General features: G+C 49.5%; 1 protein-coding gene across 1 annotated transcript in view; it reads right to left on the bottom strand.

Moving 5' to 3' along the window:
- Positions 1–11726: 11726 nt before the first annotated feature.
- The window catches only part of CHST9 (carbohydrate sulfotransferase 9), a 141606-nt gene continuing 125831 nt past the window's right edge, over positions 11727–27501 (bottom strand). The window contains exon 5 of the mRNA XM_028155743.2: positions 11727–12818. Within this exon, the coding sequence (XP_028011544.2) occupies positions 11727–12818 (1092 nt within the window). The remainder of the gene's footprint in view (positions 12819–27501) is intronic.

Below are 27501 nucleotides of genomic sequence, written 5' to 3'. Positions count from 1 at the left end.
GAGTCCTCTCACCCCTGTGGGCCCCTGGGGGTCTGTCACCTGACCATGGCCTTTCCACCTGGCCCTGGGGACAGAGGGGACAGGGACTCAGCTTCCATGCTGTCCCCGGAGCCTGGGGCGGTCTCAGGTTCTCTCACAGGTCTGCCCGCTCGCCTACCATTCCGGTTCTTCTGTAACTCCCAACAGCACTTCCTAATTGTTTAAGAATGTATATGATAAAAGGAGGCATTGTTGCTATTAAAACTGCTTGCCAACTTCTTATGGAGCTCGCATGAGGTTAAGCCGTCGGGACTTCCCTCTGATGAAAGACATCCCATGTGATTACAGAATATCAGAAAGGAATGCTTTCTTTTAATCACATCTTTAATTTCTCTGTAATAAAGCAAACCACATGTAAGAGTCATTTAACGTTTCGGTTTTGCGAAGCCTCTTAGGACTGGTCTTCCCTTTTTAGAGCTAAGAGGGAGTCAGCTCTTGCTTCTTCATAGAAGACAACTGCAGTCCCGTGGAGGAAGCGACTTGTCCAAAAGGAGGCGCAGGTTAGAGTTGGGCCCGGGCCCCGATTCCCGCTGGAGCATCTTCTAGTTCACTGTGGTTCTCCCTCTCTCCATACAACTGCCAGAGAGATCTTCCCGGGGCACTGCTTCCCACACCATTGTCCCAGCCCCTCTGTGGGTCACCAAACACAGCACCAGTTCCTCAGAGGCCCGAAGCCTCAGTCAGAAAGAATCCTGCACCCTATGCTCACAGTGGTGCCTTTTACAATAGCCAAGACCTGGAGGCAGCCCACGTGCCGATGAGTGGATACAAAAGCGGTGGGACATCTACACCATGGAATACGATGCAGCAGTAAAAAAGAAGGATCTCTTACCCTGTGAGACGGCATGGAGGGACCTGGAGAATATCATGCTAAGTGAAATAAGCCAGTCAGAGAAAGACAATATCACATGATCACACTCATATGTGGAATCTAATGAACAAAATAAACTGATGAACAGAGTGGATCCGGAGACATGAAAGCATGGAACAGAGTGCGGAATCTCAGAGGGAAGGCGGGGGAGGGAGGGTGGGTGGGAAGAGATCAACCAAAGACCTTGTACGCACATATGCATCACCCATGGACACAGACAATAGAGTGGTGAAGGCCTGGGGTACTGTATAGGGGGCGGGGGTGGGCTAGAAGGGGTCAAATGGGGAAAAAGGGAACTCATGTAATATTTTCAACCATAAAGATTTAATGTAAAAAACAAAAAAAAAGTATAAAAAAAGAAAGACTAGTTCACTTTCAAAATAAATAAATAAATAAATAAATAATAAAGCACCAGTTCCTAAGCCCAGCAGTAACCGTTCCCTAACCCACCTTCTCAGCCGACCTTTCTTCTCCCTCAAGGCCACTCGCTCTCCAGCCAATCTCAACGGCTCCTCACTCTCCGGGCCTCTGTGCTGCCTCCTCAACACTCTGCTGCCTGTCCTGTCTGCTCTCTGCCTCCAAGGACCTTCTCTTCTTCTGCGAGCGACTTCAGTAGGAACCCAATTCAAGCTCCAGGAGGTAGCTAGAAGGCCATGTCCTTAACACATTATCCCCGAGTCTCTCTACGCAGGGACGTCATCGCTCATTCCTTCAAGTGACCATGAACGTTCTTTAACGTTACTGTGTAACATTGCTCACACTCTGAGTTTTTGAAGATTTGTGTTTCTCTCTTCTAAACTATGTGACCTTTGTTACAGAATCTTATTCATACGCCTACCTCCTACAGAATTCACAGATACAAAGAGGGAGGAGCTAGGGAAATCTTTTAAAATTAAATAGAATGTGATGGGGAAATACAAAAAATAAATCAGTACGAACAAAGTTAGAGTAATATGAATTACACTTAAGAGAGCTCAGTAGCTGTATTTTTTTTCCCGAGTTTGTACCACTAATTAATCAGAAAGAAAAAAGGATGATTCACTTTTGGAAAGAGCATCTTAAGTTCCATTTCAACTTTAAGGACTATGAAAAGGCTTTCAGACATGTCTATGAACTATACAAATAGACTATTACCTTTTATAGGTGGATTTTATTTAGTCTGACGTACAGGTAACAGGACAAACGAGGTGTTTAGGATGGTCTCTGTCAGTTCTCGGATGCCTGGGCCCCGTGTAGATCCAGCTCCGTGAAGCGCCATGCCCTTAATCTTCACTGATGTGGCCGATCCTAATGTCCCTGAGGTCTGTCTCCCACTCTCTTGCCCACATGGATCCTCTCAGGACATCAGGGGAACATGCCGTTTCCTGTTCTTCAGGGGAAGTGGACCTGCTCTTATCAAGTCCGCGAGCCCATGTGCTGACCTGCAGAATGTCAGGAGAGTGGGTCCCGGTGGACCATGGTACAACAGAAGGCAACGGAATCACCATCGCCCGGAGCAAGGCGCGAGGAGGCTCTGCTTCCGTGGGAAGGGGACCGTGCTTGGTCTTGTCTGTTGAAGGAGAAGAATGCTTTCATGAGATCAAGCCCCGCACGCCAGATGGCAGAGGCTGCATCAATTTGCTGCAGCCAAGACACCAGGTCTGGTCAGCTGTCCCTCGGCTCAGATTACCGTAGCCCTTGAGTAGGGATATAATGGAGAGCATCACCCTTGCATCCTGGAAGTCTTTGAGGACTAACCTCACACTACTCCTGGGATGCAGTATTGCTTCTGATTTCGCCGGTTCAGAGGATTTCATTTGTCTTTTCCTGTCACAATGGCCCTCACTCCACAGAGAAGTGGACAATGTGAGGATTACGCCCTCTCTGAGTATGTGCTTCCCAATTACAGATGCAGAGACAGGAAACAAACACAGCGCAGGCCCGTGAACCCAGGGGACTGATGGACAACCAGACACAGGTGGGGATTTGTTTACTACCAGGTCTCCGTAAGCCTCAGCTCTAACTGGAGGGTCATGATGTTGTCCTGGGTCCCCAGGTATCAGTGTCAATTTAGACGCCATATCTTACAGACCTGGAAAAGTCTGGGGATTTCCCCAATGCACAGCTACCCTACCAAATGGTAGCAAGTTCTATGAAACTAGGGGGGATATTTACTGTGTACTCTTGCAGTAGTTTTTCAAGGTCCCTCCTCAAGGGGACATGATGTTGATCCAGGGGCTCTATGTAAACCTACACAGGTCTAAGACTGCGTGAACACCCACGCTCTGTGTAAACCTACACAGGTCTAAGACTGCGTGAACACCCATGCTCTGTGTAAACCTACACAGGTCTAAGACTGCGTGAACACCCACGCTCTGTGTAAACCTACACAGGTCTAAGACTGCGTGAACACCCACGCTCTGTGTAAACCTACACAGGTCTAAGACTGCGTGAACACCCACGCTCTGTGTAAACCTACACAGGTCTAAGACTGCGTGAACACCCACGCTCTGTGTAAACCTACACAGGTCTAAGACTGCGTGAACACCCACGCTCTGTGTAAACCTACACAAGTCTAAGACTGCGTGAACACCCACGCTCTGTGTAAACCTACACAAGTCTAAGACTGCGTGAACACCCATGCTCTGTGTAAACCTACACAAGTCTAAGACTGCGTGAACACCCATGCTCTGTGTAAACCCACACAGGTCTAAGACTGCGTGAACACCCACGCTTTTCCACCAAGGCAGAGGGTTTTCCATCTGCTCTTCTGTGCTCAAATTTTTTTATTACACAGATCGAATAACGTCCTGATCAGCTGGCTCGCTGTCTCACCCCAAATACAAATGATCTATTAATCACTGCCACAGATCCCTGCAGATCAAGCCCCTGATTGCCACTCCTGCCTTGTTGCCCATTATGGTAGTCATATCTACTTGACCTCAGAAAGCTAAGTGCACATCTGGCTTCTACCATTCCCAAACCCCCTCCATCCTGGTGATCTCAGAGAGCCTAGTTCTTTCACAGCATCTTCAACTGTCCACTCTGCCCAGAGAAGTTTGATGAGCTCCTCAAAGCTGCTAGCTTCCACTCACTAGTGCATTCCATGTTGCCTTGGAGAAGGGATGCTCTGTGATCCGACCTGGTTAGCACAGGCCTGTGGTGGGTTTCAAAGTGTAACATAGAGAGTCCATTTTAACATCTGCACATCCTGAGACTTCTCTAAATCCTCACCTGAGGATAAGTTTATTGATTTTAGAGAGAAAGGAAGGGAAGAGAGAGAGAGAGAGAGAGATAGAGAGAGAGAGAGAGATTAGTTTCTTCCCGTATGTGCCCTGACTGGGGCATTGAACCCACAACTTAGGCATGTGCCCTGACCAGGAATCGAACCCACAACCTTTTGGTGTATGGGACGACATTCCAATCAACCGAGCCATCCAGCCAGGGCCATCCTGAGACTTTGAAACCTTCTTCAGCACTGTGCCAAAACATTCTGGCAGCTCCATTTCATTTTCTGTAGGCCACCATCGTATCCAAGATTCAAGGTGCCATCCCAACCATTAGGAGAGCCCTTTGCCAGAATAGCACGGGCAAGTACCACCATGTCGATAAATTGTACCCTACCCAACCTCAGACTTCACCTGGTCCCCACCTATCCAACGCCCTCAAGTTTCACTCTCAGGTGTTCCCCTGATTCTGGCTAAAATGTATTGGTGAGGTCCTATGATGCTTTTGACACACAAACTATTTTATTCTGGAATTTCTTCTGCTGGGCTGTGCCGGCCCTGATGACCAGCTTGGAAGGAATGGGGGGTAGTGGTGGGCGATCGTGAGGAAAACAAGCATCACTGTACCCCTGCCTCAGGATATGGTTGTGTGGTCTTCATGGCAGGCGAGGTTGTTCGCCTCTGGCAAGGAGCATGGATGTTCAAGTTCTCAGAATCTTCCAACAAAAGGACCCGCATCCAGACCTCAGTGTCCCTCTCCCTTTCATTCAGGGCCTTGACCGTGATATAGAGCATTCATTGAGGTGATATTCAGTTCGTCACCGTTGCTTAACATAAGTTTGCGGACATTCTCACTTTCCAGTGGGAACACGCAGCTTTGGAGAATGACTGAACCTGGTCTGGGGTTGGGAGAGGGTTTTCTGAAGACTGACAAGGTATTAGATTGGCCCAAAGAAAGGCTCCAAGGCAGGAAAAAGTGCGGCTTATTTGAGGACATAAGAGCTCAGCCTGGCCCTGGCCTGGTGGCTCAGTTGGTTGGAGCATCGTCTCACACGCCAAAATGGTTGTGGGTTCGATCCCTGGTCAGGGTACATACCTTGGTTGCAGGTTTGATCCCCAGTTGGGGTGTATGTGGGAGGCAACCAATCAATGTTTATCTCTCTCTCTCCCTCTTTCCCTTCCGCTGTCTCTAAAATAAATAAAATCATATCCTTGGGAAAGGATTAAAAAAAAAAAAGCTTAGCCTGGTCAGGGTGCATAGCTAACGGGAAGAAAGAGTCTGAAGGTCAATGAGGAAATGGGTTTTGTTATTTGTTTCTATGTTGTGGGTAAGAGGCCCGCTATTTTAAACCATTAGCTTATTAAAAAGACCAATACTTGAAAGTCTGAAATTCAGTTAGATGTGCATTTATTGTTTCTACCCTCAGGTAACTTAGAATCTAACAGAAAAGCTAAGACACAGTTTTGTGTTGTTATCATACATAATACACGTGGGCATGTGTCTTCGGGGAAGGTCACGGCGCTACATGAGCATTGGGGTAGGTGTGTGGGATTTACTTCTGCCACAGACATTTAACCAGTGCCTTCTCTATGGCTACAAAGATGAGTAAGACAAGGAATTCAGTCTTCTGGGCGAGCCAGACACAGACACAAATAATTAGAACGTATAAATGTAAAGGTAGAAATATACATAATAACAATAGTTATAATTCATTCAGCATTTACTAACCACTTTACAAACATTTTCCCATTTGTTCTTCCCAATAAATGTACAAGGTAGGTATTGCTATCCTAATTTTTGAGATGAGAAAACCAGTACTCAGAGAAGTTAAGTAAATTGGGGAGGTTCCAAAGTTGAAAATATGGAATTCAAACCCGGTTCTTACGACAAGCACCAAGCTCTTAACCACCATAGTATATCCTGCTTCTCAGGAACACGTGGTGTTCCCAGCGGGGCGTCCCATCCGAGCCACACCAACGCCAGGAATGCCTCACTGAGTGAGTTTAGGGATTAGGAGATGTTGGGGACACAGATCGGGAGTTAGGTGGGCGCACCAGCAGCAGGGGTCAGGAAACTGCACTATGTCAGGGAATCCTGACCATTCCAGGTTGTTCTAGAGTGAGCAGGGAGGCAGGGATTGGCAGGAAACGTGACTGGAGAAGGACTGGGATCATGGAGGACATCGCGTGCGTGTTCGAAACAGACCGGGATGGTGGGAGTCACAGAGCTCTAGGCAGAGAAAGGCCAGGTGTGGAGAAGGGTGTTGAGGGAGCAAGAGTGGGAGAACCCTTAGAGATTGTTGCAGTGTTTCAGGGACAGAGGGTGAGGGCTTGAGGTAGGGTTGCAGCAGAGTGGGTGGGAGAGGAGGAGCTTGAGGAAAATGGAGGCGGTGGAGTTAGGCTTTCCTCTGGCCCTGGGGGTCGGCGCAGGAGGAGTCTGGCTTGACACTTTGGTTCCCAACGTGGGGGACAGAGGAGATGACAGTGATGCCATCAGACAAAGAGGAGGCAGGTTTGGGGTTAGATGATGAGTTCAATGTTAGTCACGTTGAGTTGAGAGTGTTAATGCGACACCAGAAGGCCGGGCGGGGTGGGGGGGAAGCGGTGCAGCGGGACATTGAAGATCTGAGGCCAAGTCCACAACCTTGTGTGGGCTGGAGAAAGAGATCTGGGAACCACCAGCCTATGGGTATAGCTAAAGCAAGGAGACTAGAAGGGGTTCCCCGGGCAGAGTGGGTGAAGGGGGCCGAGAGAGGGATGGTCATGGCAGGGGTGGGAGGGAGGGAATGGAGGGAAGAGGCATGGGGTAGGTGGATGGTGCTATGGTGGAGGAGGCACGTGATGAGGTAATTAAGAGAGAGGAGAAATGGACAGCCAGGCAGTACAAATAATAGGAACAAAATAGGGGGAAAAGCAAGAATGCTTTCAAAGAACGTAGGAGTTCAGTTTGGCTGGATCATAAGGAGTGTGATGGGTGATATTGGGTCAGGGTCAGTGTGATGGGTGATATTGGGTCAGGGTCGTATTATTGAGGGCCCGAAGCCAGGCAAGAAGAAGCCGGGGGCACAAGGATGCTGTGGGATGTTCATTTTCTGTGCGGAGCGTGGACCAGAGTAGACGAACAGGGACCGTTCCTCAGCCCTGGAGGAAGGGGGTTCTGACGCCCTTACAGCGGGGGTGAGCCCGGAGGACACTGCGCTAAGTCCCCAAGGAACAAACACTCCGTGATCCTCACGATCCTACTCACAGGAGGCACCCGAGGAGTCAGACTCCGGGAGAGAGGAAGCAGGGGGGTGGTTCCCAGGGTTGGGGCGGGGATGGAGTCCCTATTGAATGGGGACCAAGTTTCGGTTTTGCAGATTGAAGAGGCCTGAAGGCGGGTGGCCGCACAACAGTGAGAATGCACTGCAAGCCCTTAATATGGCTGAGATGGTAAATTTTATGTTGTGTGTCTTCCCACAATTAAACACTTAAAGAGAAAAAACAATGAGAGAGTGAGAGACGGAGGGCGCCTCTTCCGAGGCCATCCTGGCAGCCCGGGGCCCTGCTCTGTGGCTGGAACTGGGGGCCGCGGGGGACTGCTCCCCGAGCCGATGAAAGGGCTGTGTGTGCATCAGGGACGGCAGGGCTGGCAATGTCAGGCGCCTCAACTCACAGACTGGCAAGAACAGACGAACTCCTCCCTCAAGTCCAAGGAAATGCACATTCTTACCACTGAGACGGAACTGCAAAGTATTTCTCGGCACTTGCTTTCAAACTAACTACCCAGACAGGAGATCTTCTCCCCTTTCCATCATCTCAAGTCAACTTGAAAAACGGCTTTTGTTTTTCATAGGCCTTTGCTCTGTCCACGGTGACGGTGACGCTGAGTTGCCAGAATTGCCTTTGGCACAGCATGGCCTTCAGCCTTTTGTGCTTCAAAAGGGGAATGTTCCCCCCCCCCCCCTTCCATCCGAAGGCCTTCAGAAGGCTTGGGCAGCGCCCAGCGCGGTCCCCATGGCTCCCGTCACCATTCCAGCTCCAGTTCCTGGCTTGGCGGGCCTCCGAGGCCCAGCTTCTCCCCAGCGCTGGGCACAGTCCCCGCGGCCGCTGCGGCCCACACCCAGGCCCGTCTCTGAGCTGAGAGTCCTTAACTTTTCAGCAGAGCAGCAGAATGAAGGTGGCGGCCTGTCCTCACTTGGAATTGACCAGGACAAAACAACAACACACAACAAACCCCACACGCATCAGTGGTGCTCAGACGTGGCCTGTGCAAGCCTCATCCCAGGAGATGGTTAGGAAAGCAAATTCCCACTGGGCCGCACAGAGCTTCTCACTCAGCACGTCTCGGGTGCGGCATGGACACTGGTTTTCAACAAACATCTGGGTCCCTGTCATTCCGGTGGCCCAGGCACTACTCTTTGAGGAACTGATAAGCTGAATCAGGAAAAGAAATCACAATCATCCTCATCGTTTTAAGGTGGCATGTCCTCTCGTGTTCTGAGCACATCGCAGTTCATCGTATTTCTGGAGAACATTTCTCTGAAACTTGGGGAAGATGGTGAGGAAATGCACGGATGAAATAAAGTCCTCAGTTTGCCCAGGTTTCCTGCTCTTGGGGGACAGAGTCACTGTTCCGGCTCCAGGGCCGTGTTTCTGGCTCCCCAGCCCCCGGGGGGTTCATGGGAGGAGGGGACAGGGCCCTGAGCACAGGCAGTGGGGTGCCCCTGGGAAGGCGCAGGTCGCCCAGGACAACAGCAGGCAGGGGTGCGGGGAGCCCGGGGAGCTAGAGGGAGGTCCGCGGAGAAAGCGGGGTCCAGGCGGTGCTCGGAGCTGAGGAAGGGCGGGGGCACCTGTGCCGGGAGGGGGTTGGAAGGCGGGCGCAGGACCCACTGCTGTCCCCGCCACTTCTCCCCGGAAGGGGACGGGGAGGGTGGCTGCCAGGGGACCCGGCGGCTGATGCCGAGGAAAGACCCCGGGTTTCTCCCAGCATCTCTGTTGTTGCTCCAAAGAGAGCTCCCGAACAAGGACATGATTGGCGGTTCCCTGGGTATAAGACATTTTGCCTTTTCCCGTTGGTCAGAGAGCTCATGAAGTGAAAGATCTCAAAACTGAATTCCCTCCGCGTGGCACAGCGGAACTTAAACACACAAATGAGGTTACTCTAGAGGAGGCCTCCCTAGAGAGAGAGCCCAGCTTAGGAGTGAGGCCTGGCGGCACGAGTCGATGGAGTGGAAAGGGGTGGAGGGCTAGCGTGGAAGGTTAACGCTGCCGATGCAGCCCGCCGCCGCCCACTCGGTGGGAGACCCAGAGGGAAGGTGCGGGCAGAGAGCGGAGCAGTTCCTGCGTGCTCGGCCACGGCGCCGAGAACCAAAAGGAAACGGGGCGCTCGTAACGGTCTCGGTCTATTATATTCAAATATGACCACTTGCTTTTTTTTTTTAAATTTCTTTATTGATTAAGGTGTCACATATTTGTCCTCATCCCCCCATTCCCATCCCACCCCGCTCCCCACGGATGCCCCAACCCCCTGTTGAACTTAACCATTGGTTAGGCTCATATGTATGCACACAAGTCCTTTGGTTGATCTCTCCCCCCTCCCCCCAACCTCCCCTATCCTCCCTCTGAGGCCCGATAGTCCGATCGATGCCTCCTTGCTTCTGGTTCTGTTCTTGTTCATCAGTCTGTGTTGTTCATCATTTCCCCTAGATGAGCGAGATCATGTGTCACTAGAGATATACTTATAAGAACTGAATGTGAGACGAGCAATAATAGTTATGCTGACAGGCAAATGAATCAGTCTGTAGTGAGTTTCTTTCTGGACCAACAGTTCTTTTGAGACCCAATATCAATGTCCACCAGTTCCTCATGTGTACATGTCGGCACTGACCCCTCAGCTCTGGATGGTGGACAAATGGTGGTAACGGAGGTCCGACTCCCTCTGGTTTGGTCTCGGCCGGACCCAGGTGCATGGCTTCACCCGGACTCAGGGGCACGTGGCCTCACCCGGACCCAGGGGGCGTGTGGCCTCACCCAGACCCGGGACCCAGCCTCACCCGGGTCCAGGGGCACACGGCCTCACCCGGACCCGGGATCCTGCTTCACCCGGACCCAGGGGCGCGAGGCCTCACCCGGACCCAGGGGCGCGTGGCCTCTCCCAGACCCAGGGGCGCGTGGCCTCACCCGGCCCTAGGTGCGCGAGGACTACTTGCTTTTGTTTGAAAGACATTTCTGAGTATTTACTGACAAAAAGGATGGTGTGGGAAAAGCAACATGATTTAAAGGAGATTTGAATGGCATGCGGTTGGTTTAACTCAGGGTAACAGCTGACCAATGAACATGAATTTCCCACTCAAATGTGTCTCCTACTTCAGGGTCTCCTGGAAAGAATGTCTAAAATGCATTACGACTGCTCACAGGGAGGACACATGGTCTTATTTTCCCCAAGACTCGGATTTAATATGTGAATGCAATAGTATTTGACTTCGTTAGTACAGAACATTTAAACTTAAAAAAAAACACAAAAAACCACCTTCATTTGTTTATGCAAAAGCCTATTAAAATGTTCCTAGGGGCGCCTGTTCTGTGGATTCTCTAGAATATAACCCGTCTTTGAAGTGGTGCATTCGTTTTTGGGGAGTCGTTCCCAAGCTGGAAAATTAGACCGAAAACAAAAGCTGTTCACAGAGTTCATTCCACACAGAACGCTCCGCACGCGATGCTTCGCTTCCAATCGTGTTCTTATAAGCCTCCCTTACTGCTTGACGTCTGCAGCCGGAGTGGCAGCTTTTGTGTTTTGACGATTCTTCCATCCTGAAACAACCTCCCCTCCGCCCCCGCCCCCCAATTAAACCAGAATTAGGAGCACATTGCTATCTGCCGAGGCTTAACCTCAACCGCCTGCTTCAGAGCAAAGGCCTCCGATGGTTGTGCTCATTGCGTCTCTGCGTAGAGACTCCAGAGAAAACGGAACCCATTCCCTCATGATTCCCTGGAAGAGGGAGGTTTTTTTTGTTGCTTTGATCTGAGCATGTTGTGCATTTTTTATTGGCCGCTGCATATAGAAAGCCAGAGCCTCATCTGGTGTGTCTGCTGTGTTCTCTCACATTGTACATCACACAATGCCTCCCAACCTGAAGTAAAACGCCCAGGCCCCAGATGCCATTTCAAAATCAATTTATCATTGCAGCTGATAGATTTCCAGGGTATAAGAGAACTAGCCAGGGCTTGATTCGTATGCCACAGACTGCTGCAAATACACCCATGCCACCAATCCAGGGTGGAGACAGCCACTCGCTATTTTAGATCCCTCTGCCTGTCATGGTGGGGGCTGCTGCAGTGGATGGAGCAGCTGGCTGGGTTACTGCTTCTATAATATGGCCCATAATGCAAAAGCAGCTCTTCCCCAAGCATTTTAGAGTAACGCGGGTTGTTTACATGTCTCTGTTAGGTAATTTTCCTATAACTTTGTGCCAATTGGTGTCATACTATTTGGTAAAAGTCTTCATTAAATCAAGGCAACTGCATTTAGTTAAATCTCTCCCCTACAGAGAATTATAGGAAAATTACAGTTAGCCGATTCAAGGCCGTCACCATGAAGTAAATACAGTGTTTTAGAACATGAATGCAAACTACAAAAACGGAGTGGTATAATTAAACATCAAGTAGTCCAAGTGATAGAAGTCATAGATTAGTTGTCTCTCGGTTCTGGTCAGATCCTTTAAATACTGTTTCACGACCTGAGCGCTGGTTCTTTCATCAGAAGAGTGCCTGTCCTTGAAGTTGGGGAATTTCAGCTCTTTGGGGGCACCGATCAGCTGTAGAAAGTAATTGGCGTCTTCTTCCAAAGTTTCAAATTTCCCCACAAAATCGTAGTTGATCAGACACGGGTAGCAGAGCTTGCTGACCTTCTCCCAGTGAATGTCCATCCCTACCGGGCGGTGGGAATCCAGTAAATAGTGAACGAACTCCTTGAATTTGACTCCAGATCCATTATTGAAGGCCTTTTCACAGGCATTTGGCCGGTATTTCTTTATGATTGCTTTCCCAAATACTGGATGGTAGTAACTATTGGGGTGTTCAAATTTGTCCCGAAAGGCTGACACTAATCTTTCCATGGGGTCACGAACAAACACCGCTTTGGTGTAGGTATTCAAACGAGTGTATATCCCTTTCAGGTCAAAGCTGTCCAGCTTTTTCAAATGCTTCCCGTAGTGAACGGCATCATGGGAGATGTTGTATGCCGAGGGAGCCAATCCGTTTAGTACCATCAGGATTCTTTTCCAGTTGGAGCAGCCAGCCTTCGGTACTTCACAGTATAAGACCTTGTGCTTATCTTCCACATAGATCCTGGACACCATGTGAAAGAGATGCGTTTGAGGATGACTCACCCCACCATATTTCTTGCAAAACTCCTGCAGGAAAGACCTGCGTTTCTCTTGGGTTGCATCCGTCCTCCTCCATTTGTTGTCCTTGACTAAGCTTTTGTTTAGAGGGCGAGTGTCCGGTGGCCAACTCATTCCTCTGAACTTCTTGGAAAGGGTCTTAGTTCCTTGATGTTTTGCAATCAACTTAATGGTTGGTGACTCTGTGGTCTTGCCCAAAGGTGGACTTTCTCCTTGTGAGGGACTTGTCTCCCTCAAGACCCTACTAAACCTCTCAGGGTTAAGTAGAGGATTTTCCTTTTTTTCCTTGGAACCCTCAGGCATGTGGAACTTGGGGTTCTGTTAAAATAGAGAAGAAACATTGAAAGCACATTCACAAATGTGGGCATAGTGATAAGAAAGTTAACATATTTATTTTAAAATACTTTCAGGGAGAGAACCTCATATACGTTGGTAGAACAATTTAGCAAAGCATGCTAAATGTACATATTGTAGTAAGCTTCTTCACAGAAAACATAACAATAAAACATGGTATCCATGCTTCATTTTGAATCAAAACTTCATATTATTATGTAGGATACTTATATGTTATTATTCATTTAACACTTACACTAATAGAGTTTCTCATGCTCAATTATCTGCAAATTATTGGGATAAAAACATAGTTATTGACTTGAATCTATGTTCATAGTAAGTTCATTATTGTTTTTGTACTATCTTTGCATCTCTGGCTATTAATTATATAACTTTACAAAATGCCCCCAAAAAGGTATCCACAAGATGGACATAAAAGGGCCCTGACTATTTATCTTGGCTTTGCCTGTAACACAATACAATGTAGTTCAATCAATCTGTAGGTCAATTGTTCTTGAGATAGTGTGGAATGTGTTATTTTCCAGCATTGACTTAGTTAGTCCCCCTGAATGTCGATACCAAATGTAGTGGTATTTGGTTGAAAATTGTTGTTGTTTTGGAGCATTTTGTAATAATACTTTAAAGTCATAAAGTAAAACTTAAAATTGTAGCAAGGCTAATTATAAAGTTCTGATAACCACTTTAGTTTTCCAAGTACTTACACAGAGTATTTCCCACCCCCCTCGGAAAAGGTTTTATTTTTATAAATTCATGTATTACAATAATTTAAGAACTATAGTCATATTAGAATACAATTTCATTCATGCATGAGAGCTTCTCTCTTCCCCAAGTGAAGAATGACTAGGGAATACAGAAAAGGCTACTTGATGTCCTCGTATGTAAAATTGTATCAAAAATAGGATTAGAAATTAGTTTTCTCATCGGTAGGATGAGTCAGCCCATCTGCCATCTACTCTTCATCTGACTGCATCTTACAACTTTCACAGTGACTGGGTAAAGACAGACATGGGAGGAGGGATTTACAAGGCAGTATCCTCAATAGGGACTGAAACGATAAGGACTTTGGCTTCTACTCTGGTAGACGAGGTTGAGTTTGGAGAGCAGAGACATAACATGATCTCACTTAGATTTGAAAAGAATTCTTGAGGAGAAGACGAGAAGACTGGAGGGGAGACAGACACATGGGGCTGTCAGCATGTTATTGGGAAAAAAATTAATGAGTTAACATTGAGCTGTGGCAATAATGCATGGGCTCACCAGCCTAACGGTGGGGGCAGTGTAGAGGAAAATTTCCCAGGGGAGATGTGTATACATAGGGAGACAGAGATATAATATTTCCCATTGTATCCCCAAGTGTCCAGAATGGTCTATAACGTATAGCAATTGCTCTAGATTATCTGTTCAATGAACAAATGGAAGAATGCATGGACTTAGGTGTTCAAAGATGGTTAGGCTTTTTCTAGCAGATTGAGCCAAAGAGCTTGAGGAATGAATCTCGGGGGGTGGGAGCCACCTCCAGGCACCATGGTCCTTCCACTAGCTGAGCTTTATGTGAGGAACCCCTGATCCCCACACACCAGCCTGGGTAACCCCATAAAACAGCTGCCAGAATGTTCAACGAAAGCCATTCGTCTGCTGTCTGCCCAGGGACTGCTGGGATGACGTCAAGACTCCGAATCCCTCTTTCCTCTGACCAATGATGGCCCATAATGTTCACAGATAATAGAAACTGTGACCTGAGGGTTGAACGATCAGGGGGTTATTGGGAGACGGCTTGGCGGTACTCAGCCCAGGCCCACAATGAAAATGCCACTACATTTCTGCTATTGCTCCAACTACTGTAACTGTAAAGAATAACTGCTATTATTATTGTTTTAATGGTAATTATAATTATCCACCGTAATTTATGTGCCCCTAAGGACTCTGACAAAGACAAAAAAATTAACCTTCCATTGTGTGCGCTGGGCCTTCTGCTTGTGGTCAGCACACTCCCCTCCAATCCGCAGCACCTCTGGCCCGTCTGCTTCCCACGGGGTGTGTTCTCTGGGTGAAAGCTGCTGGCCCCCAGGACTCTGCTGCCCTTGCACTTTCTCAGTGGACGGAACCTCGCTTCCTCGAACCCCTTGTCCCTCAGGCCAGAAGACAGGAGGCTCTTTCCTGCTACTCAACCGCTGCCTCCAGGACGGCTCCTCTGGCCTAACCTCCTGCTCTGTGAGGCACACACGTCCTGCCGGGCCTTCCTTGACCCTCCTTACACTGGCATCTGCCTTTGTCCTTGCCGTTTCCACCTCATGCTCTGAAGACGTTGGCTCCTCGCTCAGAGTTTGAGCCTTCACCCCACTTTCATCAGCGTGTGCCGTGACTCTGAGCCCCAGTAAACTCTCGGTTCCTTGACCACCTCACCTTTCACAGCAGCGCTCTCTACTTCACAGGGACTGTGCCACGGCCAGAGCCTGCGCCACCCCCACGATCTCCTGACCACCACCAGCTAACGGTCCGCGCATTGTGACTCCCAGTTCTGCAGTTCTGAGCCCACGTTTCACGATGGTGTATCCAAGCTCTCAGCCGCCAGCAGGCCTGGCTCTTTCCCTGTGGCTCACAGCAAGCCACCTGTATGAGGAGGTGTTTCCAGCTCAGCTTGCCCACAGCATGCTCCCCGCTGAGATTCGCTCCCACAGAACTCGGCTTCTGCCCTCACAGCACGTATGAAACGTGAAATAATTCCATCTACTTCCAGGCTGCCTTTCCCCACTCGCGCCCACCTCTCTGGCACTAGAATACGACGACAGAGGTCTTATCATTCTTGCTCTGTGGGCTCCCTGGTCCCTAGCACAGGGCCTGGCACAGGGCAGATGATCAACAAACAACTTTTATAATCACAAAAGGAGTAAATGTGATTATAATGTAACGATGGGCTTCCACACAGTTGCTGTATGACCTTGTCAAAGACCAACAGTGTTAATCAAAAGGTCAAGATTAACCCAGAGAAATAATTTACCAATTCTTGTTAAGGTGCCGAAAATCTATAGGCAAACAAGTCTTTGGCAGAAGGGGAAGCAGATAAGCAGGCACGGGGAGAGGTGGAAAAGTGGGCGTGGTGGGCTGGAGCCTCACCTGCCGCCAAACCAGACGGGTTCAAAGTCACTCAGTGCTGCCTCGGAACCCCTGGAGGCTCGCCCTCAGCCCAGGCTCCCAGGCCTCGCTGTGGGCGCCCCGAACGGGATCTCGGGGCTGGGGCACCCACTCTGGTTTAGACAAGCTCCCCAGCTGCTCCCCAGGCAGTCACGGTACCTGGGGGCCTCTGAGCTAGAGGAAAGCAAAGGAAAGGAAGAAACAAACAAAAGCTCATCTCGTGACATCGAGGAGAGAAAGGCACCAGGGATGGTGGGCCTGGCTGTTCGGTAAGCACACTCAGGCTCCGTGAGCCTAGGCAGGGGTGTCCCGTCAGTAAATACCCTCCCCACCTATCCATTCCCTTCGCCCCGTCCCGCAGGCCACTCTAACGCCTGCTTGGGCTAGAGCAGTGGTCCTCAACCTTCCTAATGCCGCGACCCTTTAATACAGCTCCTCATGTGGTGGTGACCCCCAACCATAACATTATTTTCGTTGCTACTTCATAACTGTAATTTTGCTACTGTTATGAATCGTAATGTAAATGTCTGTGTTTTCCGATGGTCTTAGGTGACCCTGCTAGCGGTTCTCATCCTGTGGGTCGCGGCATGAGGAAGGTTGAGAGCCGCTGGGCTAGAGAGATAACTGCAGGAGAGAGGGTCATTGCTCCTCAATCAGACTTCAGTCTCCTGCTGGCTTAGTCAGTAGGAGTCCGCTTCCTCAGCTCGGAGCAAACTAAGTTGTGGGCAAAGTAACAACACCCACGAGGCTTCTTGTTGGATGCCCATTAGACCTTCTCGTAGCAACCGCTTCGCTCCTCAGCGCTCACTGCGTGACAGCCATTGTTAGGACGTGGTGACGCTTCTCCTCACCCCACCCGCCTTCCTATAAGCAGAGGCTTTCTGAGATTGAGGAGTCTGGACGAATAGAATCAAGGTTGATGGGATTTTAAATTTGAGGCTTATACCACTGAGTTTCCACCCTCACCATCAGAGTAATATCAGTAAGCACAGTAATCATAAAATTTTTTCCTCAAAAAATTAAAAATGAGACTTCCATTTGGCCCACTGATCCTACTTCTAGGAATATATCCTAAGAAATCCCAAATACTAATCAGAAAGGATATATGCACCCCTATGTTCATAGCAGTGCAATTTACAATAGCTAAGACTTGGAAACAGCCTAAGTGCCCGTCAGTAGATGAGTGGATAAAAAAAGCTGTGGTATATCTACACAATGGAATACTATGCTGCAGTAAAAAAAAAGGATCTCTTATCCTTTGAGACAGCATGGAAGGACTTGGAGAGTATTATGTTAAGTGAAATAAGCCAGTCAGAGAAAGACAAGTATCACATGATCTCACTCATATGTGGGATCTAATGAACAAAATAAACAGATGAACGGAGTGGATCCAGAGATAGGGAAGCATGGAACAGACTGACTCATCTCAGAAGGAAGGCGGGGGCGGGGGGGGGGTGGGGAGGGGAGGAAGGATTAACAAAGAACTTGTATGCGTATATGCATAAACCATGACACAGACAATAGTGTGGTAAAGGCCTGGGGCGGGGGCGGGTGTGGGGTGGAGGAAGTCAGTGGAATGGAAAAAAGGGGACATCTGTAATACTTTCCACAATAAAGATAAATTAAAAAATAAAAATAAATACATTTTAGGCTTTTACCAATGAGTTTCCATCATTACCATCATAGAAATATCAGTAAGAACAGCAATCATAAAAAGAGTAAACTCTTACATCTCCATTTTTCTCCAGGGCACATCATTCTGATCGTCCCTAAAGCTTATCTATATATAAAGCAAATGTACCCTGTTTCTCCCCGAAGGGGCTCCCTCTGTGTTCTGTTCTATTTCTGAAAAGGTTCTGTTGGTTACATTCCAGTCACCCCCTCACGGAATCTGCGAGATGCTTTAACAATAAGAAAGTAAATTGGTTCATTTGCATCTCATCATGCTTTTTTAAAAAAATCGTTTTTATTTATTTCTTAATTGGATGTTCTTTAGTATCCTCTAATTAGCCTCCCTGAAAATGAGCACCAAATTAGTCTTCCTAAAACATTTTATTTCTCATCCCTTAGAATTTGGAACTGGCTCGACTATATAGAAACTCAAGTCCTGATTCCATTGCTGGCACCTGCAGCCTGTCCCCTTGGGTGCTCTGCTCCTATCCTGACATGTCCTCTACTTGCTTCCATCCGGCTCTCAGCACCCCCGCCCATGTTTTCCTCCTGTCTTGGGATGCCCCAAGTCTCCCAGGCTGATCTAAAAGCCAGCTTTCTTGTGAAAACCACCCACATCTCCAGCGAGGAGTCCGCTCGCTTCGAAACAACTGTAGCACTTACTCTGCACCACGGCAAGGAGAGTGATTGCTTTCCAGCTCACTTTGCTATTTGATTTTCTCACGGGAGAGACCCTTTTAGCCACAGCAAAACTGAACACTATGGCAGGAGCGATTGCTTCCCATAAATACTTTTATATTTATGGGAATATATTGTGGCAACCAACGTTAGTTGAGAGATATGTAACTGCAGATAAAAAAAAGTCCGTAGTCAAAGAAGTCCAATGAAAAAATTGTGGCGTATTCATTAACTTGGCCATAAATCTGAGAGCCTGGCTATTCTTAGTTTTCAGGGCCTCTGTATCAGGGTAGCTCCCCTGTAAAACCTCCCTGATCTTCAACAGTGAACTTGATTGTTCTCCTCTCTCGCCCTCAAAGTCACGAAGCACCTGTGACAAGCAGGAGCTGTGCTAGATGCCCAGGGAGGCGTGGCGGATGAGACAGATGTGGAGTTTGCCCCCACAGAGCTGATATTCCTGGAGGGAAAGTATATTCAGCAAATAACCATGCATTATGTAATGTACTAGAGGGCTGGTGCACGAAATTTGTGCACTCAGGGGGGTCCCTCAGCCCAGCCTGTACCCTCTCACAGTCCGGGAGCCCTTGGGGGATGTCCGACTGAAGGCTTAGGCCCGCTCCTCGAGCCAGCAGTCAAACATCCTTAGCGCTGCCATGGAGGTGGGAGAGGCTCCTGCCATTACCACTGTGCTCGCCAGCCGTGAGCCCAGCTTCTGGCTGAGCAGCGCTACCCCTGTGGGAGCGCCCTGACCACCAAGGGGCAGCTCCTGCATTGAGCGTCTGCCCCCGGTGGTCAGTGTGCATCCTAGCGACTGGTCGTTCCATGGTTTGGTTGATTTGCATATTAGCTTTTCATTATATAGGATTAGCCGAGTGGCAAAGGCGCTAGCAGCGTGGGAGGAAGGCTGGGAGGGCAGAGACGGAATGCAGGGTATAAGGACAAGTCTGAGCCAGTCTGAGAGGTGGGTCTTCTGGTCAGCACTTTTTGTTTCACTCGAGTTCGTTGTTATAGTCAGTGGTCTAGGGGACGCTGTCTCTCCAATGTATTTGAAGTGTAGTAAAGGTCAGCGTGCAGTCTCACAAATCTATGTAATCTCCGCCCGCATCTAGAACCGTATCTTACGTAAATATATGCTTTGAACTTAACTGAAGAGCAGTATCGTCCCTGTGCTGTCCCTCATTCAGGCAACTACTCCTCTTGGCTTTATGCTGTTGACAAGGGGGGGCATTGCTGTAAGACTTTATCTGCTATTGTGGGGCTGATGGGAACTCTGTGACCCAAGGACCTCGATCATTCGTTCCCTCCATCCACATGTGTTGAGCCACGGCAATATACTTTTTTTTTTTTTTTGCATTGTACATACAAGTGAAGTAGATAAAATGGACGGCCCCTGGAGGAAGCCACATTTCATTGGGTTGATAAAAAATAAGCAGTTCATGAAAAAACATGGTAATTGTCATAGGACAGGGTGCATAGGGCATTTGGGGAACTGAGAAAAGATGATCTAACTTTTCTGAAGAGATCTTTGTGTGGGGAAGTTTCACAGAAGAAGCGATGCTGGGGGTGGGTCTGGGAGGATGGCTGGGAGTGGACAGGTGGCCCAGTCAGGGGTGAGAGGACCGTGCACGCTGCCGTCGAGAGAACGATGAGAGGGAGACACAGGCGAGGTCGGGAGTCACTCCGGGAGGCTTGTGTCCATATGAAGAGACTAGATTTTGCCAAGAAGAGGACGTGACAACAGGCCCCGCGCCTGTGAGCAGGAAGGGTGGTCATGCATTCAGTTAGGAGTGGGCACCCGCCCTGGAGCAGCTCCTCCAAGGGCAGCGGGAACCCAATCGAGGACTGGCCTCGCCCAGGTGTGTGGATGATGACTAGCTAAACCCATCAGTCCACCCGCTCCGGGCTCTAGACTGGAAAATGTGGCGAGCTTTGGCCAGTTATGGGTACAGAGGGGAAAAATAAGAGCCGCCCTGATGAGAAGCGGAGCCCAGAGCTTGGCTGAGTGGAGACAGTGGTGGGGCTGAGGGTGTTAGCCCCGGGAGAGCCCGGCGCCAGGCAGCAGCACACACCTGCAGGCCTGGTCCTTCCCCGCCCACCGCCTCTGGGTCCTGAGTGACTCGAGCCCTGGACTCCGCAATGCCAACTGTGAGAGCAGCGGTGACACTGGAGGGGACACATTCCATTGGTCGTATGTGGTTAAGCATCTGCCAGCCCCAGATCGGATTTGCCTGTGTCAGCGCCTTCGAGTGACACACACGCCCCTCTGGCGTTCGTCGCCCGCATATCTGACAGCTCAGCTTTCCCAGGCTGCCTGGCCCAGCCCGCTCAGTCTAGGGCAGGCGACTCACCCTGGTGCCACCCCTGGTTACCAGGGTGCTGCGCTAGGAAAGGGGGATCCCGAGGCCACGCAGAGGGGAGTTTCCTTTGGGGAGTTCAGTCTGAGAGAGAATGCAAAGGGAGAATGCGAAACAGAAACTCACAGCAAAGCACAGGCCGGATCGGCCAGGGGGAGGAGAGTGGGTTACTACCTGAGGGGCCAGAGCGAACAGATTGATAATCAAATGGATTGCTATTTGCACGGTCTCATCTCTTCATGCACTATGATAAAATCTGTCAATTTTGTTTAAAGAATGTCATTTTATCAATCTAAATTATGAAGCCTTTTGGGGTTTCCACAATGGTCTGTTTCTCCTGATGATGATTACACTTGACTCAAGATGTCACTGACATTTTCAGGCTCCTAAGATGCCACTGAAATGGATACTCAGAAGCATCTACGGCCATGACCATGGTCTCTCCTGCTGGTCCCCTTTCTTTGCAAGGCCAGGTCTGAGCGGTGCTGTCTTGACCCTTCAGCCTGATAGTAGTGTCTGTGGGACCTCACTCCCCAGTGCAGCTATAGAATGAGCTCCTGCAGGGCCTGGAGGACCACAGAGGCTGCCTGCCACCTGCAGCCCAGCCCTGGTAAGTGCAACTGAGCAACTGGTGGAAGGGAGGGGGAGCTGAGGCAGTGCAGCCCTGCCTGCTCCTTCCTTTCTGTAGGGCCCAGGTCCCAGGAAGCAGCCGCTGCCTGGGGAACTGCTTCTTCCCCACCCACAGTTCAAAGCTACTGAGGCCTGGCAACAGCAATGCCACCTGGGAGGGCGGCAGTGACACTCGCCGGGCTGGTGTTGACATCTAACTATGCCTGACTCTCTCATAGCAAGACGCTTTTGGACAGGATTCTACCTAATCTATTTATAGAGCCAGATGCCATCAAGCAGGCAAGAGCAATCTTCAGATAGGGCGTAACCACCCCTCCTCCCTTTCCACATTGCAGTTATGCAATCTGCTCCTTGGAGGAAGCGAACACATCTCCGTGTACCTTGCTCAGAAATAATATCACCTATAATTCCAGCAATTCCATCTACTCCCCACACCAGGGAGACTGTCCACAGCGGAGAAAGGAAGCCCAGGTTCCACGCCGGGGATTTTCCCAGGGACTCCCTGAGCTGGGGCCACCAGCAGTTAGCCTCTAGCCAACACTGCGACAAGATGGAACTGAATGGACCTGAGCACCACTCACCTGTGGCAACCAAAGAGAACACCTGCACTTCTAGACCAGGTCTCAGCTCAACGGGACGACCCTCTTGCCTCCCCTGTGACTCACGCCCCATCTACTGAGACTCCCAGGCCCAGGGCATACTCCGGAGCCAGGCGGGATGCATTTCTACCAGTTGGCAAGGGAGGCGAGTTGGCCTGTCTTGACCCCTGTTTAAAGGGCAGCTCCTGGACGCAGGCCACAGGCAGAGGATAAGCGGGGAGTGGGGGTTTTGGATGAATATCGAAGGTGCTGCGCAAGCAAGTTAATCCGCACCCCAGCTGTGTCAGGTGGTGATGATCGTGTTCCCATGAAACTTGCCGTGTGTCTTACAACCGGCCACAGCTACAGCTGGGATTAAAACCCAGGCTCTTCTGGCTCCAAAACCTGGTGTTTCTCACATGCGACACATGTCTGCCTCTCCGGGCTCTCAGTGCCGTCACATCTGTAATTAGAAGTGTTTCCTTTCGATCAGCTCCACGCGACTGCTGAGCCAACTTAAGGTGCCCGACTGTGCCCGAGTCAGCTCTAGTTAGGGTGGGCAGTGGGCACACCCAGCCTTCGGTTGCTTCTCTTCCCCAGTTTGAGTTTTGCATGGTGGGTACCAAGACCTGGCGCTCTACTGAACAATCCCAACACTTCAGCCCGGCCAAGGAGGTGCTGGGCTCTCGCTCTCAGAAAACCATGATGTGAGCGAACACCACCCGGGCTCTGGTTCTCTCGTTATGTGCACAAACCACACGGAGATGGCGGTCACCTGCTCAGCTGCTATGCCAGCCTAGGACCAAGCTCCTATCGCCATGGCATCCTTACTTCTCCTCCGCCTCTCACGCCCCTTAGAAACACAGGTAGATGGCCGTGGTGGCCGTGGAGTGGTGATGTCTTGACTTCATCCACGTTGGCCTTTTCAAGAAAATGTATTCTATATGTTGGCATTTCAGTGTCTGAAAATCTGGAAAAACATAATAATAGGCGGGCACTTGTGAGCTGTGCGCCTGGGATGAATGGAGGAAAGTGAAGGTATCTCTCAACCTCAGTAAACCCCTGGTGGCTGGAAAACCTGGCCCCATGGCTTTCCACCCCTGAGATTCCAGCTCTAGATGCCATCATCATGGGGATTCATACTTATATTTCCTGTCATGGGTAAGAGGACACCTGGGTGCTGAGTCGCCGCAGCATCTTCTAATTTCTAAGACTCATCAGCAGGTTCGCCTTCCTTCTGGGACCTAGTACAGAGCTCAATCTTAGCAAAGTCTGGTTCCCACGTTCCGGGTAGCGACTTATCAGATGGGTGGCCAGAAAGATGGAAGCAAAAAAAAAAATAAAAAATTGTGTACTGCATTTTGGTTAGTTTCTAGGGGCTCTATTACCCTTCAGGTGGTCGTCTCCAAGGTAACTGGTATCATTCTGCCCCACTAACCCCATCTCCCCCCTTCACCCATCACTCTTCTGTTCACTGTCTTCTTCAAGGTATTTCCAGCCCATGGCCGGACCTGCGTGGTTTCCGAAAGGGAAGGACAACACTGGCAGACCACAGGGGCTCAGACCAACTTGCAAAAGAGCCCTTGTGTGCCCAGAGCTCTTTTGCAAGAATGAGACACACATTCCACACTCAGCCCAACAACTTGTGAAATGGGAGGGAGGTAACTCTAAAGACCAGACTTGGTAGACTTTTACCACCATCCAACTGAGCTGCCAGCTGACCTCACATCAGTGTTTTGCTACATAATCAACGTCACTCAGTGGAATAGAATACCTCCCTAAACCACTTGGAGAGAGTTGACTCAACTTCACATCTGTGACATAGAGATAATGATGCCTACCTAATGGAGTCGTGAAAAATAGATGCAATAAATACATAATGCCCAACATGTAGCGTATCCTCACGAAATGAGGCTTTTAATCACAACTTTCACATTCCTGCCAAGGGTATCACCTCTCTGTAGTCGGCCCGGGCATCTTGCGTTAATCCTTGTCTTGGATTGTTCATTCGTTTTCCATATACAGACACCAGACTCTTCCACCTTTCATCTATCCACACAAACTGTTCATTCCTACCATGAATGAATAATCCCCAGACACTCCTTTTCCAGGCCCAGCCTATTGTCACAGCCTGCCGGCAGAATTAACGAAGCAAGGCGTCCCTTTGAGAAGTAGTTACTGAGCATCTCATAGAGCCCCGTTGAATGGCGCTGGGACGAGAGGGGCCACCACTCTGATAAAGAGTCCTGTTCTCATGGTCCTTACGTCCTTGTGGACGAAGGGAGATAATGACCAAGCGAACACATGAATGAACAAGAAAGCTTTTGATGGTGAAAAGTATGATGCCAACACTGCCGCAGAGTGGTGTGATAGAGCGGGAGTGGCAGGGAGAGTGGGAAAGACTTCCTTAAAGAGGCGTCCAGGGAAGGCCCATCTGTAGAGGAGCTGCTGGAGCTGAGCTCTGAATGACAAGAAGGAAGCCAAGCATTTCAGGCAGGGCGGTGAGTGCCACGGCCCTGGCCCGGGAGCAAGCCGGGTCCGAGGGAGGGACGGAGGGAAGGCCAGGGTGACTGTCCCGTGAGTGAGAAGGGCCCAGCGATACAAGAGGAATTCAGAGAGCGGGGAAGGACCAGATCTCGTAGGAACGCCAGATCGTGGGGATGCTGGGAAGGACTTTGGGTTTTATCGGAGACGCAATGTCAGCCACTGGAGGTTGTCTACAGGGGCAACATGTGGCGATTGGCGTTTTGTAAAGCTCACCCGGATGGCCCAGCAGAGAACGGACTGGGGGCTGGTCAGAGTCAAAGTAGGAGCTGGAGGAGCCTATGGAAAGATGGGCGGCGGGTACCTGTGGAAATAGTACGAAAAGGGACATACAGGATGTGGCTGTAAGAAAAGTCCACGCTAACGTTCCTCAGGTCATTTCTCAACTCCAGGTTTCCGGTGCCAGCACAGCCTATGTCTTGCAGAATTACATCCGAGTAACCGGTGTCTGCAGTCCTCTGTGACCCTTCCAGGGCCACTCTTCATTGACCGGTGACTTCTCCAAACTGTGTAGCTACTAAACACGTCGTAACACTCTGTTAGTCTGCACAGGTTAGGGTACGCTGGCCTCCTCTTCCAGGACAGAAACCCCCCAGAATGGGCTCTGGGCTGGCTTTTCCTTCCCCACCCTCCCTCCCACCAGCACAGCTCCAAACACAGGGCACGTGTGGAAATGGCTTATTGATGGATGAAGCACGCACAGCACTGCCGTCCATCTCTCTGGTGTTTCTCGCGGATGAAGGAGGGTGCTGATCTGTCAGTATTCGTGGCACCAGTGAACCGGCGCGCAGCCCGTTCATCATCTCCGAAACAACCAGACGAGGCTCTCTTGTAATCTTTCCGTTTTGCCGAGATCATTTCACTTGCTTTGGAGTTGATGAGGCCATAAGTGGCTCCCATCTGTTGACGAACATATTTTTAAGAGTCATTTAGTCTCAAGAATGGAATACTTGAGGGGGAAGTTAAATTGTAACTTTTATATTAAGTGTCATCTTAGTAACAGAACCAAAATGGGAAGCATGTGTTCAATTTGGGTCTTTCATTTTCAAAGCTGTAGGTCAGGCAGAGAATTAATTTCATTTGTTTACAAAGTCGATTATGCCCAATAAAATCTATTTTGTTTATGGTCACATTTTAGTCAATCCATTGCCTTAGAAAATGAGAGAAATCTGATTGGCTAATCATTCAACATAGTAAATTACATTGTTTTTACACCCACAGAACATTGGCCTAATTGAATTATCCAGTAATGGTATGATGGAAATATTCCCTTTTAATACAGTTTGAGCAAGGCACAGACCAGTGAGGCAACACGGCAGCCTCTTGTTTATTCCACTCTTGTTTGATGATCGCCCACAGAATGTAATGCAATATCTCTGGGGATAATAACTTTTTCCACATTAAGGATAATAAAGACAACGTAGCTTTTCCTGGGATCCATACTCTGAGTTTTCACTACTTGTTCATGTATCTTTCCCTTCGCAGAACTTTGTTCTCTGTTAATTGCTACTTTACAAAATAAAGTTTATCTATAACTAGGGACCTGGTGCATAAAATTCGTGCACGGGGAGGGGTGTGACCCTCAGCCCAGCCTGCACCCTCTCCAATCTGGGACCCCTTGAGGGATGTCTGACTGCCCATTTAGGTCTGATCCCGTTAGGATTGGGCCTAAACGGGCAGTCAGACATCCCTCTCACAATCCAGGGCTGCTGGCTCCCAACTGCTCACCTGCCTGCCTTCCTGATTGCCCTGCCAGCCTGATGACCCCCTAACCACCCCCCTGCCAGCTTGATTGATGCCTAACTGCTCCCCTGCCAGCCTGATTGCCCCTAACTGCCCTCCCCTGCAGGCCTGGTCACCCCTAACTGCCCTCCCTTACAGGCCTGGTCCCCCCCAACTGCTCTCCCCTGGCAGGCCTGGTCACCCCTAACTGCCCTCCCCTGCAGGCCTGGTCCCCCCTAACTGCCCTCCCCTGCAGGCCTGGTCCCCCAAACTGCCCTCCCCTGCAGGCCTGGTCCCCCCCGCAACTGCTCTCCTCTGCAGGCCTGGTTCCCCCACAACTGCCCTTCCCTGCAGGCCCAGGTCCCCCCCAACTTCCCTCCTCTGCCAACCTGGTCACCCCTAACTGCCCTCCCCTGAAGGCTTGATCACCCCCAACTGCCCTCCCTTGCAGGCCTGGTCCCTCCCAACTGCCCTCCCCTGCTGGCCATCTTGTGGTGGCCATCTTGTGTCCACATGGGGGCAGCCATCTTTGATCACATGGGGACAGCCATCTTGTGTGTTGGAGTGATGGTCAATTTGCGTATTATGCTTTTATTAGATAGGATAATAAAAGCGTGATATGCTAATTAGACCGAACAGCTGAACAACCTCCAGATGTCCTTCCGGATGAAGCCCAGGCAAGCCGCTATAGCTGCGAGGGCTGAGCCCCTTGCACAAATTTCGTGCATCGGGCCTCTAGTATAAAAATGTTGTAATTTATTTGTAAGAAAAGAGATGTGTGATCACTTTCTCTAGTGAGAGGAGGGAAACTGTCTAGCGCACATTCTTTCACTCCTGAGATCCTGACAAGGACCACGTAGCATTTCCTCAGCGAAATCAGACACACGCAGTCTATACGCAGCATCAGGGAAGTTGGGGGGGACCCCCCCCCCCGCCCCAGGAGGTTTGAACCATATACGTAGCCTGGGTCCTACACCATGGCCCTAGTTTTGATAACCACCACTTGTTATTTTTTTCTTTTTGGGCTTTTAGAAATATGCTGGAGATAGTTAAATTCAAGCTGATGAGATTTTAAATAAAAAGTGTTTTGATTTGTAAATACAAAGGAAATAGTCATTTTAGCACCATTATCCCCAAATTATCTTAACCTAAGTAATGACAGGTACACAGGGTAAAAATATTTCCGTCCCTTGTTCACTACTTCTTAAAACACAATTTTTAAACTGTCAACAACAGCTTTTATTCAAAATGAGGACGACTCGAGTGCCTCTTCCACACGGTTCTGAAAGATACACATTTTCCCTGGAGTTTTCATTCATTCTGTTATCACAGTGGTTC

The sequence above is a fragment of the Eptesicus fuscus genome, chromosome 12 (assembly GCF_027574615.1).
Source record: "Eptesicus fuscus isolate TK198812 chromosome 12, DD_ASM_mEF_20220401, whole genome shotgun sequence".
NCBI lineage: Eukaryota > Metazoa > Chordata > Mammalia > Chiroptera > Vespertilionidae > Eptesicus > Eptesicus fuscus.
Note: the sequence above shows the minus strand (reverse complement) of the source record. Positions and strands in the feature narration are given on the sequence as shown.